The sequence below is a fragment of the Coregonus clupeaformis genome, unplaced genomic scaffold (genome assembly GCF_020615455.1).
Source record: "Coregonus clupeaformis isolate EN_2021a unplaced genomic scaffold, ASM2061545v1 scaf1050, whole genome shotgun sequence".
Taxonomy (NCBI): domain Eukaryota; kingdom Metazoa; phylum Chordata; class Actinopteri; order Salmoniformes; family Salmonidae; genus Coregonus; species Coregonus clupeaformis.
Genome location: NW_025534504.1, coordinates 16,739 through 30,344, shown reverse-complemented (window position 1 = coordinate 30,344; position 13,606 = coordinate 16,739). Strand labels below are relative to the sequence as shown.

The 13,606-nt window shown below is 46.7% G+C and overlaps 1 protein-coding gene across 1 annotated transcript in view; it reads right to left on the bottom strand.

Moving 5' to 3' along the window:
* Positions 1-13,606, bottom strand: part of LOC123486184 (acid-sensing ion channel 2-like) — a gene marked incomplete at its 5' end in the record, with an annotated part of 31,492 nt that overhangs the window by 5,446 nt on the left and 12,440 nt on the right. Inside the window, 2 exon segments of the mRNA XM_045217405.1 lie at positions 105-196; positions 788-941. Coding sequence (XP_045073340.1) covers positions 105-196; positions 788-941 — 246 coding nt within the window.

Genomic DNA, 13,606 nt, shown 5'->3' with positions numbered 1-13,606 from the left:
CACTTGCTTTGGCAATGTTAACACACGTTTCCCATGCCAATAAAGCCCTTAAATTGAAATTGAATTGAAATTGAGAGAGAGAGAAAGAAGATAGGTAGGTATACCCAGTAAGCCTGCCACCTCGTAGGCTTTCTTCTGCTCGATGGTCTCATAGTTCAAGGCCTCAAAGAACACGTCCAGGACCAGGATGTTATCCCTGAAAGAGAGAGACATCGATAAGATCAGATAACACTTCAATCATGTTAAAGAGACGACAACACATTTTTCTTGATATTTTCCTCAGTCATCAGTCATTCTTCAGGCCATCAGTCTTTTCTTCTTTTTTTAATGAAAGTTAAATTAACCATCAGTCTTTTCAAAGTTTGTTTATCTTTCTGTCAATGGGGAAATAGACATACAGGCCATATACATAATCAATACCTACTGTATCAATAGTCTTATTATCAATTGCCATAAGTAAGGGTACTTATTCTTGTACACTGAACCATATGTCCCATACAATATCATTAGTAGAGTAGCATCTCAACTGATGACTGCATCCACTTGAGAATGCCTATTGTTATTATCATCAAAATCCCATTACATGATAACAATACCAGGCTTCCAGTTCCCTTTCCCATTAGTCTGAGCGTCAAAGACATCTCACTGTAATTCTTCACTTTCCACCCACACACTCCTTGCTATTACTACATACTATATATGTGATACTGTAGGCTGATGTATATTAGATTTGTCCTTCTACTGCATTCATCTGTTCGTCTGGAGCCTCCTATAGGCAGGTACTTACGTGATGTATTTCTCAGAGCGGTTGAACTTCTTTTCCAGGTAGCGTGCTGAGGTCTTACTGGGGATCTTGACCATGGACAGCTCCTTGTTGTAGCGCGTCATGTTGCATGGTGTCCTACAGATGCAGTTACTACTCTCCAGCATCGACAACTTGGCTACAGTAGAGAAAACAGTAAGACATGAAGGAGAGGATGAAGGGATAGATGGAAGAGGGGTAATGGGTGAGGATGGAGTGAGAGGGGAGAGGGAGATTTGACCTTATTCTGAGGGCAACTGAGGGTACACACACACAAACAAACACACACGCATGCACACACACTCTCTCTCGCTCACACACACACACACGCACACGCACACGCACACACACACACACACACACAAGCCCCACAACTCCGTCTTGAGCTCTGTATCGCATGACACTCAGTCCTGAAAAGCCCTACTGACTATTCTAGTCAACATCTCTGGTCCTATCCAAATCAATTTCCACTGACAATAACCAGTCTCAATCACATTCTCAACACATGCTAGTCTGCTGCTAGGTTCCCTTAATACATAGAAATATAAAATCTGATCTCCCAACCCTAATCTCTCACTGTGACAATAGTATGGCAGTCTCCCCAGCTCGCCCTGGGCAGGCCGGAGTCTCCCTTGGATTACTAATAGCCTTCAGGGCCAAGTGGTCACGTAATTGCAACAGGAAATTCAATATGGCACCTCAGTCGCTTTTCATTCTCATTCAAATAAGGGGTTATTGGATCCGGGTAGCAGTGCGCATTCATAACTCTGATTTACACGCTCTCTCTCCCTCTCTCTATTTCTCTCTCTCCCTACATCACACTCTTACTCTCTTTCCTCTTCTTCCCTACCTCTCTCTCTATTTCCTTCGCTCTCTCTCCCTCTATCGTTCTGTCTTTCTCTCTCTATTTCTCTCTCTCTATTTCCACCATCTAATCTCTGTCAAAGACAATTATTCTAACCAAATCATCTGCTGTATTTCATATTTCCAAGCTTATTAAGGAACAGTGTTTTAATGCCTTAACACTCTCCATTACGCTGTCTTTGGCTGTGAACAGAAGTTTATATTTCAGCTTGCAGTTGTTCAACCCAGAGACAAGCTAATCCTTTTTATTGTACGTTTTGGTTTAAAACCATTATGTGAGATGAGAGGATCTTCTGTCATTCATCCTGCAATGAAACCGCATTTCTAAACCGATTACGCTGGTAATGTGATTGTATGTTCACATATTTCTGTTGGCAATGCTATACAAGTAGACATTTCACAGGACACCAAATGTCTGTGTTTTCCTCTGTGTGTACAATTAGGCTCAGTGAAGATTTCTGTGTTCCTCTGTAATCTAGTCACAGGTTCCTTCAGTGAGAACAGATGCAGCTGTCTTCCATTAAAACAGCAGCCAGTTCCACACTGTTTATGTTTCCCAAACTTCCTGACTGACACATTGATTTAAAAAAAGAACAACAACTTCAAACTTTACTAAGTGAAAATGTTACTGGTGCGGTGGGTATATCAAATTGGCTCACAGTCCAACTAGGAACTGATTTGCATAGAATTATTGGGTCTGTGTGTTTGGATGGAGGACGCACAGCCATTTCAAATTAAACCAATTTAGGAGTAGTGAGAGGGAGCGAGAGGGAGCTAGAGGGAGCGAGAGGGAGCGAGAGGGAGCTAGAGGGAGCTAGAGGGAGCGAGAGGGAGCTAGAGTGAGCTAGAGGGAGCGAGAGGGAGCTAGAGGGAGCGAGAGGGAGCTAGAGGGAGCGAGAGGGAGCTAGAGGGAGCGAGAGGGAGCGAGAGGGAGCGAGAGGGAGCTAGAGGGAGCGAGAGGGAGCTAGAGGGAGCGAGAGGGAGCGAGAGGGAGCTAGAGGGAGCTAGAGGGAGCGAGAGGGAGCGAGAGGGAGCGAGAGGGAGCTAGAGGGAGCGAGAGGGAGCTAGAGGGAGCGAGAGGGAGCCAGAGGGAGCTAGAGGGAGCTAGAGGGAGCTAGAGGGAGCGAGAGGGAGCGAGAGGGAGCTAGAGGGAGCGAGAGGGAGCGAGAGGGAGCTAGAGGGAGCGAGAGGGAGCGAGAGGGAGCTAGAGGGAGCTAGAGGGAGCTAGAGGGAGCGAGAGGGAGCGAGAGGGAGCTAGAGGGAGCGAGAGGGAGCGAGAGGGAGCTAGAGGGAGCGAGAGGGAGCGAGAGGGAGCGAGAGGGAGCGAGAGGGAGCTAGAGGGAGCTAGAGGGAGCGAGAGGGAGCGAGAGGGAGCTAGAGGGAGCGAGAGGGAGCTAGAGGGAGCGAGAGGGAGCGAGAGGGAGCTAGAGGGAGCTAGAGGGAGCTAGAGGGAGCGAGAGGGAGCGAGAGGGAGCTAGAGGGAGCGAGAGGGAGCGAGAGGGAGCTAGAGGGAGCGAGAGGGAGCGAGAGGAGCGAGAGGGAGCGAGAGGGAGCGAGGAGGAGCTAGAGGGAGCGAGAGGGAGCGAGAGGGAGCTAGAGGGAGCGAGAGGGAGCTAGAGGGAGCTAGAGGGAGCGAGAGGGAGCTAGAGGGAGCGAGAGGGAGCTAGAGGGAGCTAGAGGGAGCGAGAGGGAGCGAGAGGGAGCTAGAGGGAGCGAGAGGGAGCGAGAGGGAGCGAGAGGGAGCTAGAGGGAGCTAGAGGGAGCGAGAGGGAGCGAGAGGGAGCTAGAGGGAGCTAGAGGGAGCGAGAGGGAGCTAGAGGGAGCGAGAGGGAGCGAGAGGGAGCGAGAGGGAGCTAGAGGGAGCGAGAGGGAGCGAGAGGGAGCGAGAGGGAGCTAGAGGGAGCGAGAGGGAGCTAGAGGGAGCGAGAGGGAGCGAGAGGGAGCGAGAGGGAGCGAGAGGGAGCGAGAGGGAGCTAGAGGGATCTAGCCAGGCTGGACCAAGAGGAGACCTTAGATTACTTAGCCTTTATATAACACTCTTTTGTTATTAGTTATCAGGCAGTATTGGTTATGTTTCCTTGTCAGATGTTTTGCTTGTTTTGTATCGTTCTATGTTCGTTAATATTCAACTCACTAACTGCACCTGCTTCCTGACTCCCTGCATCAACATTAAATCTCCACAGTCCCAGTGTAACATGCCTTGGGTTCATATCATCCTTATTAGAGCCACATTGCCTAATTACAGTGGAGGAGCCAGAGCCAAAGCCTAATAATTGCCAGTGTTTGTGTGTGTTGCCCGGTAGGTAACAGAGCTCCAGTGTGTGCGAGTGAGAGAACGCCTCCCCTCAATGCAATCAGCAGGGGAGTTAGACACACAAACACTTTTCAATAAAGTTAATTTAGTGGAATAAACAAGGTCATGTCTCATCTGATTTTCATTTATCCCTTCAGTAAAGTATGAGTCTGTGGTTAAGGTAAACTTATAAATTAATGTATAAAAACAGACTAATAAAAAATTATACGAAGGAGAAAGTGAGAATAGAAAGTAATATCCCAGTTCTATGGAAAATAACAGTTCAATATAGATGGGCTGAGGTACAAAATGAGATCCTACTGTATGTGAATGCAAGGGGAAAGACAGAGCTCCCCGTCTTCTCAACACACACAGATAAACACAGATTCCTTATCTGTAATATATACAGTAGAGTATGAAAGTAAAATTAACCGAGGGAGGCTTCTAAACCTGGCTTTTCTAGCGGAAAAACACAGCGGAATAAATACTAATCCTAAATACCAGGGCCAACCAGCACAACGAGAGAACCTCTGTATTCTCTATGAATGATCAATAATACATGTGTAGCTAACTAATACAGTATATGTAAAGTCATTTGGGAATTGATAAGACACTTGTGTTGACACAATGTACATATGTCTTTCCTTCATGCTATCTTTATGTCCCCTAACCCATGGAGAAACAGGAATGCTATAATGTCAAATCATATCTGCCCAATCAGACCAAACAGCAACAACAAGAAGATGAGTGAGAGAGAGGAGGAGGGAGGTGTTGCACTCCCAGTAAGTATTCTATTCATCCGAAGCACTACAGCAACGCATTATATTTTACCCAACACTACTTTCTCCACTTGAGGCTACAATAGGTTGAGTTTCCTGGGGAACCTGTGACGCACCGGGGAAGTATGCAGCGCGCTGTACAGCCTGCGCTCTAGCCTATTGCGTGAGTGTGTTTATGAGTCTGCTATTAAAGAATGTGAAACAATGTTGTGTAGGTTAACAGGCAAATAACGGCGCAGTACTACAGTGGTGTGCAGAACAGCATCTCGGAACGCACAACTCGTCAGTCCTCGTCACGGATGGGCTATTGTAGCAGACGATCACACTGGGTTCCACTCCTATTAGCTAAAAACAAAAAGAAGCGGCTCCAGTGGGCACGCGATCACCAACACTGGACAATTGAGGAGTGGAAAAACATCGCCTGGTCCGACAAATCCCAGTTCCTGTTGCATCATGCTGATGGCAGAGTCAGGGTTTGGTGTAAGCAATGGGGGGTCGACCCAGTACTAGTTGGGTGTACCTAATAAACTGACCACTGAGTGTATATCAATTCATTCATATGGTTATATAAAGGCTGAAGGCTAAAAACAGCCTATACTATATCAAGGCCTACAGTGCCTTGCAAAAGTATTCATCCCCCTATTTTGTTGCATTACAACCTATAATTTAAATGGATTTTTATTTGGATTTCATTTAATGGACATACACAAAATAGTCCAAATTGGTGAAGTGAAATGAAAAAAATAACTTGTTCCAAAAAATTTGAACAAATAAATAACGGAAAAGTGGTGCGTGCATATGTATTCACCCCCTTTGCTATGAAGCCCCTAAATAAGATCTGCTCTGCAGCGGAGATTGGAGTATCTGTCCGTAGGAAGAGTGGCCAGAAAAAAGCCATTGCTTAAAGAAAAAAATAAGCAAACACATTTGGTGTTTGCCAAAAGGCATGTGGGAGACTCCCCAAACACATGGAAGAAGGTACTCTGGTCAGATGAGACTAAAATTGAGCTTTTTGGCCATCAAGGAAAACGCTATGTCTGGCGCAAACCCAACACCTCTCATCACCCCGAGAACACCATCCCCACAGTGAAGCATGGTGGTGGCAGCATCTTGCTGTGGGGATGTTTTTCATCGGTAGGGACGGGGAAACTGGCCAGAATTGAAAAAATGATGGATGGCGCTAAATACAGGGAAATTCTTGAGGGAAACCTGTTTCAGTCTTCCAGAATTTGAGACTGGGACTGAGGTTCACCTTCCAGCAGGACAATGACCCTAAGCATACTGCTAAAGCAACACTTGAGTGGTTTAAGGGGAAACATTTAAATGTCTTGGAATGGCCAAAGCCCAGACCTCAATACAATTGAGAATCTGTGGTATGACTTAAAGATTGCTGTACACCAGCGGAACCCATCCAACTTGAAGGAACTGGAGCAGTTTTGCCTTGAAGAACGGGCAAAAATCCCAGTGGCTAGATGTGCAAAGCTTATAGAGACATACCCCAAGAGACTTGATGCTGTAATTGCTGCAAAAAGTGGCTCTACAAAGTATTGAATTTGGTGGGGTTAATAGATATGCACGCTCAAGTTTTCTGTTTTTTTGTAAATATTTTGCATCTTCAAAGTGGTAGGCATGTTGTGTAAATCAAATGATACAAACCCCCCAAAATCAATTTTAATTATAGGTTGTAAGGCAACAAAATAGTAAAAATGCCAAGGGGGGTGAATACTTTCACAAGCCACTGTATATCTAGTTTCTACAATGTATTTTCGTTTTAAATAATGTATTTTCGTTTTATCTCGTTTTTACACCATCTATTAACACCAACCATTCACTATAAACCATTTATTTATCAACAAAAATGCTTGGCAAAATACAAAACATTATGGGGCGAAAATAAGTCGGCCTAAAACATTTATTTCAAATAACCCAAAAATACAAGAGTATGCTACATGACAATGCAGTGCCATAAAAACAAGTTCGCTAACAAATCGTTCAAGAAAGTGCTTAGTGTTCTGGCCTCATAAGGATTTTGGAGTCATTGAAAGGGTTGAAATTGATAAGTGTCCAAGTAGGCTAGGTAGTAGGCATTTTTCTCAGATGGATTTTGGAGTATTCACAACTGCAACTTGAAAGTGTAGGCAACACTCTTCAGGTAAGACTCCAGCCGTTGAGTCGTGGTGTAGGCTACTTCTCAACCAGAGACTTCAGATCCTTTTCTTGCTTGCGGTAGCGGCGTCTTGCCATGGCGGTGGAACGCCAGCAAGTTGCTGCTCCATTGTCATTTCACCTCTTTGCTGCTGTCGTTACAATGCCTCAATGAACTTCCAAATGGTGGGGTGGGTAGCGACAAGATTCGCCCAAAATGTTCAATGCCAGCTCTCCACTCCGTTGTTGGTCTTTGCCAACTCTTGCAGGACAGCATCGTAACAGCTCCATAATTCAGAAAAAAAGAGATAGAAGCAGATTAGCAACCATGTTATTGGCCTTGGGCATGCTGTCATCAATAATAAGAATAATAAAGCCCTTAATATGTTAAACAAGACATACCTATGGGAAACATTGTCTTTCTTCCAATGAGTCCGACCGTCTCCCCAACCGATGTTGCCTGAAAGTATGTCAGGGGGTCCTCCAGTTGATGTTCTGGGCGCTGAAAGAACCGGGTATCCAGATAATCTCATCATTCATGGTTATGCGACTTCGGCATTTCGAAAATATGATATTCGGTGCACTTCCAGAAGGACTTATTTGCTGTCTGTCGTTCCCGTCTGTAGGTGTAGCCTTCATGCGGCAGGATATTATTTCCACACACAGAGAGGATACATTCGGGTTCCACTGAAGCATTCTCTGACCTCCTCTAAGAATAATCATGCAGAGGGTAGCGGTGCACAATCTTTTTAAGAATAATTTTTGGATTATTATCATATGAATGACATGCAATTAGATTGCTGGACTATCGAAGCCGTCCATCCAACACATTTATTCATATCCGGCAGTTCAAAGAGGATAGTTTCAAAAGCAATCAATTGGGCCTAGTTATTGTTCATTAGCAGCATACATTTGCATGCATTCTCCTAAATCTCTTAAAATAGCTTATACTCTTCTTGTGCAATCCGAGTGCCTTCGGAAAGTATTCAGACCCCTTGACTTTTTCCACATTTTGTTAGTTTACAGTCTTATTCTAAAATTGATTAAATAGTTTTCCCCCCCTCATAACTCTACACACAATACCCCATAATGACAAAGCAAAAACAGGTTTTTAGACATTTTTTCTAATTATTAAAAATAAAAAACTGAAATATGACATTTACGTAATTATTCAGACCCTTTAATCAGTACTTTGTTGAAAAACCTTTGGAAGCGATTACAGCCTCGAGTCTTCTTGGGTATGACGCTACAAGCTTGGCACACCTGTATTTGGGGAGTTTCTCCCATTCTTCTCTGCAGATCCTCTCAAGCTCTGTCAGGTTGGATGGGGAGCATTGCTAAACAGCTATTTTCAGGTCTCCCCAGAGATGTTTGATCGGGTTCAAGTCCGGCTCTGGCTGGGCCACTCAAGGATTTTCAGAGACTTTTACAGAAGCCACTCCTGCGTTGTCTTGGCTGTGTGCTTAGGGTCGTTGTCCTTTGGAAGGTGAATCTTTACCCCAGTCTGAGGTCCTGAGCAGGTTTTCTCTCTGTACTTTGCTCCGTTCATCTTTGCCTCGATCCTGATTAGTCTCCCAGTCCCTGCCACCACAATGTTTCACCATAGGGATGGTGCCAGGTTTCCTCCAGACGTGACGCTTGGCATTCAGGCAAAATAGTTCAATCTTGGTTTCATCAGACCAGAGAATATTGTTTCTCATGGTTTGAGAATTTTAGGTGCCTTTTGGCAAACTCCAAGCAAGCTGTCATGTGCCTTTTACTGAGGAGTGGTTTCCGTCTGGCCACTCTACCATTACATTTACATTTTAGTCATTTAGCAGACGCTCTTATCCAGAGCATCTTACAGTTAGTGAGTGCATACATTTTCATACTGGCCCCCCGTGGGAAACGAACCCACAACCCTGGCGTTGTAAGCGCCATGCTTTACCAACTGAGCTACACAGGGCTGATACCATAAAGGCCTGATTGGTGGAGTGCTGCAGAGATGGTTATCCTTCTGAAAGTTTCTCCCATCTCCACAGAGGAACTCTAGAGCTCTGTCAGAGTGACCATCGGATTCATGGTCACCTCCCTGACCAAGGCCCTTCTCCCCCGATTGCTCAGTTTGGCCGGGCGGCCAGCTCTAGGAAGAGTCTTCGTGGTTCCAAACTTCTTCCATTTAAGAATCATGGAGGCCACTGTGTTCTTGGGGACCTTCAATGCTGCAGAAATGTTTTGGTACCCTTCCCCAGATCTGTGCCTCAACACAATCCTGTCTCAGAGCTCTACGGACAATTCCTTCGACCTCATGGCTTGGTTTTTGCTCTGACATGCACTGTCAACTGTGGGACCTTAGACAGGTGTACCACAGGTGGACTCCAATCAAGTTGGAGGGTTAGGCTATACTGATCTCAACCCCATAGAAAATCTTTGGAGGGAGTTGAAAGTCCATGTTGCCCAGCAACAGCCCCAAAACATCACTGCTCTAGAGGAGATCTGCATGGAGGAATGGGCCAAAATACCAGCAACAGTGTGTGAAAAACTTGTGAAGACTTACAGAAAACGTTTGACCTGTGTCATTGCCAACAAAGGGTATATAACAAAGTATTGAGAAACTTTTGTTATTGACCAAATACTTATTTTCCACCATAGTTTGCAAATAAATTCATTAAAAATCCTACAATGTGATTTTCTGGATTTTTTTTCCTCAATTTGTCTGTCATAGTTGATGTGTACCTATGATGAAAATTACAGGCCTCTCTCATCTTTTTAAGTGGGAGAACTTGCACAATTGGTGGCTGACTAAATACTTTTTTTCCCCACTGTATATTATTAGCAAAAATGTCTAAGAACCTGTTTTTGCTTTGTCATTATGGGGAATTGTGAATAGATTGCTAAGGAAATGTTTTTATTTTATCCATTTTAGAATAAGGATGTAACGTAACAAAATGTGGAAAAGGTCAAGGGGTCTGAATACTTTCTGAAGGCACTGTATAGCCTACTGCACTGTTTGTCTGTCTGAACTGGCTGCCTGTCTTGGTGAGAATCTTAATTTAATAAAATACTAAAATAGTCTTCTTTAGTTTGTGTGCCTATTATTATTTTACATTTAAGTATGTATTTTGGGTGTCATGGGAATGTAACATTTTAATACATTCTAATAACATTTTACTTGCCCAAAATCGTGTGACATAAACACTTTTCGTTCCTTGTCTTAATGGCAGTGCTGTTTGCCTATTAATATAATAAGCATTTATCTGTGAAATTAGACATTGAACCGTGTTTCAGCAATCATGAACTGATTCAGAAAATAATTTTCTGAATGACAGTAAAGTGAACAGCTGTTGTGCTAGCATGCCAGGTTTTTCTAGAATGTTTTGATGTCTCATACATTACGAAAAGGATAGTCCAAACTATACAGGCTAATAATTTAGACTTATAGCATTTTTTAAACAGGCTCAAAAGCTAAAAAGCTTTATTCATTTTATTCGATGGCTTCACCTGAGTGTCCTCACCAGCCAGGGTAGGGCAGTACTTTACAACATTGTGAATATTCAGCATTCAGCATTCAACATTGTGTCAGTTCAGTCTCTCTTTGTGTGCTTCAAAGACAGCAAAACCTTGTTACACATTTTGTAATTGTGTAAAACACTAAATGATGGAGAGTAAGCACATTGCACATTGTTATTTGTACATTGAAGTTATATAGCTATTTATAAATCGAGTTCTGAATGTTGATTGGCTGAAAGCTCAGTTGGTAGAGCATGGCGCTTGCAACGCCAAGGTTGTGGGTTTGATTCGCACGGGGGGCCAGTATGAAAAATGTATGCACTCACTATCTGTAAGTCGCTCTGGATAAGAGTGTCTGCTAAATGACTAAAAATGTAAAAATGTAAATGAATATCTCGAGCATATTTCTTGATTGGAAATGGGAACAATGGGAGAGACGGACAAATGCTGATTTAAAAACAAAATGGACTACATTCTCATTTATATTACCAAGACATGAGGTGAGTATAAAAATAGTTTTAAAAGATGCCCTTGCCTAACGTTGAACCTCGGATATATTTTTAGTATAATAACCTATACAGTCATCTCAACATATGGTATTTTATTTTGAAATAGCCAACATTTTCCCTATCATAATTAGACTAAATGAAAGGACACTGTCACACTCTGGCTCCAAGGACTGTGTGGTAGAGCCAGGGTGTATTTCATTTGGTGGTGTTGGGTTGGGTGAGTTTCATTTGTTTGTGTTTTTGGTGATTGGTTAATGACTCCCAATCGGAGGTAACGAGTGTCAGCTGTCGGCTCGTTATCTCTGATTGGGAGCCATATATATTCTGTGTGTTTTCTCCTGTGTTTTGTGGGTTATTGTTCCGTGTTCAGTCGTGTCACTGAGGACTTCATTATCGTCATTTGTTGTTTTTTACGTGGTTGCTTTATAAATAAAGTCATCATGTTACTCCACGCGCTGCGTATTGGTCCGCTCCTTCCGACGATCGTGACAGAATAACCCACCATAAAGGAACCAAAGCAGCGTCCAGGAACAAAGGGTCTGGACATGGAAGGAACTGGTGGAAGGAAAAGGGTCCTGGACTTGGGAGGAGATCCTCGATGGGATGGATCGCCGTCCTTGGAGCGAGACGGTGGAGAGGCGACGGCGAGAGGAGCAACGGCATCAGCAGGGGCCATCATCGCGCCGGAAGGACGAGAGGCAACCCCAAGAAATTTTTGGGGGGGCACATGGCTTGGGCGACGGAGCAGCAGGAGGCTGCCACAAGGCAGAGTCAGAGGGCTGCCAGGTTAAGGGGGCTGACGGAGGCAGAGAAGGGACGGATTCAGTGGGCTACCAGGTCAAGGGGGCTACTGGGTAAAGCAGGGAAGGAAGGTGTTGAGGCACGGCGTGAGGTACTGGGGTGTGTAACCAGTTCGGTCCGGCCCGTTCCTAGTCCCGAGGTGCAGCCAGTAGTGTGTGTTCCCCTGTACGGTACTGGCCTGTTCCCGGTCCCCGCACTAAGTGTAAGGTGCGCGTCGCCAGCCCGGTTCGGCCTGTTCCTGCCATACGCACCAAGTATGCGGTGCGCGTCGCCAGCTCAGCCCGGCCTGTTCCTACTCCACGCACCAGGGATACGGTGCGCCGCCAGCCCAGCCCGGCCTGTTCCTACTCCACGCACCAGGATCGGTGCGCCGCCAGCCCAGCCCGGCCTGTTCCTACCCACGCACCAGGGATACGGTGCGCCGCCAGCCCGGCCCGGCCTGTTCCGCCACTGCACCAGGGATACGGTGCGCGTCGCCAGCCCCGCCCGGCCTGTTCCTGCTCTCCGCACTAGGCGTGAGGTGAGTCCCCAGGGTCCAGCATGCCCTGTTCCGGCTCCCCGCACTAGGCGTTATGGGAGTCCCCAGGGTCCAGCATGCCCTGTTCCGACTCCCCGCACTAGCCCTGAGATGCGGGTCCTCAGCCCGGTACCTCCAGTTCCGGCACCACGCATCAGGCCTACGGTGCGTCCCCAGGGCCAAGCATGCCCTGTTGCTGCTTCCCGCACTAGCCCTGAGATGCGTGTCCTCAGCCCGGTACCTCCAGTTCCGGCACCACGCATCAGGCCTACGGTGCGTCCCCAGGGTCCAGCATGCCCTGTTGCTTCTCCCCGCACTAGCCCTGAGATGCGTGTCCTCAGCCCGGTACCTCCTGTTCCGGCACCACGCACCAGGCCTCGATCGCCTCAGACGGCCAGAGTCTGCCGTCTGCCCAACGGGGCCTGAACTGTCCGTCTGCCCAACGCCGTCTGAACTGCCCGTCTGCCCAACGCCGTCAGGAGCCTTCCGCCAGACAGGATCAGCCAGAGCCGCCTGCCAGACAGGATCAGCCAGAGCCTTCCGCCAGACAGGATCAGCCAGAGCCTTCCGCCAGACAGGATCAGCCAGAGCCTTCCGCCAGACAGGATCAGCCAGAGCCTTCTGCCAGACAGGATCAGCCAGAGCCTTCTGCCAGACAGGATCAGCCAGAGCCTTCGCCAGACGGATCAGCCAGATCCGTCAGTCGACAGAGCAGCCTGATCCGTCAGCCAGCCATGAGCCAGCCAGCCAGGATCCGCCATTTAGTCAGGTGCGCCCCCTTAGCTCGGTGTTGCTCCCTTATCCTGGTGCTGTCCCTTATCCTGGTGCTGTCCCTAGCCTGGTACTGCCCCTTAGTCCGGTACTGCCCCTTAGTCCGGTACTGCCCCGTGAGCCCGGTACTGCCCCTTAGTCCGATGCTGCCCCTTAGTCCGGTGTTGCCCCTTAGTCCAGGTGGGGTTAGTTGGAGGGTGGTCATTGGGAGGAGGCTACCGAAGCAGGTTGTGACTGCGTGGGGTGGGGGATCACGACCGGGGCCAGAGCCGCCACCGGGGACAGACGCCACCCAGACCCTCCCCTAGACGGTATGCTGGTGCGCCCGGAGTACGCACCTTTAGGGGGGGGTACTGTCACACTCTGGCTCCAAGGACTGTGTGGTAGAGCCAGGGTGTATTTCATTTGGTGGTGTTGGGTTGGGTGAGTTTCATTTGTTTGTGTTTTTGGTGATTGGTTAATGACTCCCAATCGGAGGTAACGAGTGTCAGCTGTCGGCTCGTTATCTCTGATTGGGAGCCATATATATTCTGTGTGTTTTCTCCTGTGTTTTGTGGGTTATTGTTCCGTGTTCAGTCGTGTCACTGAGGACTTCATTATCGTCATTTGTTGTTTTTTTACGTGGTTGCTTTATAA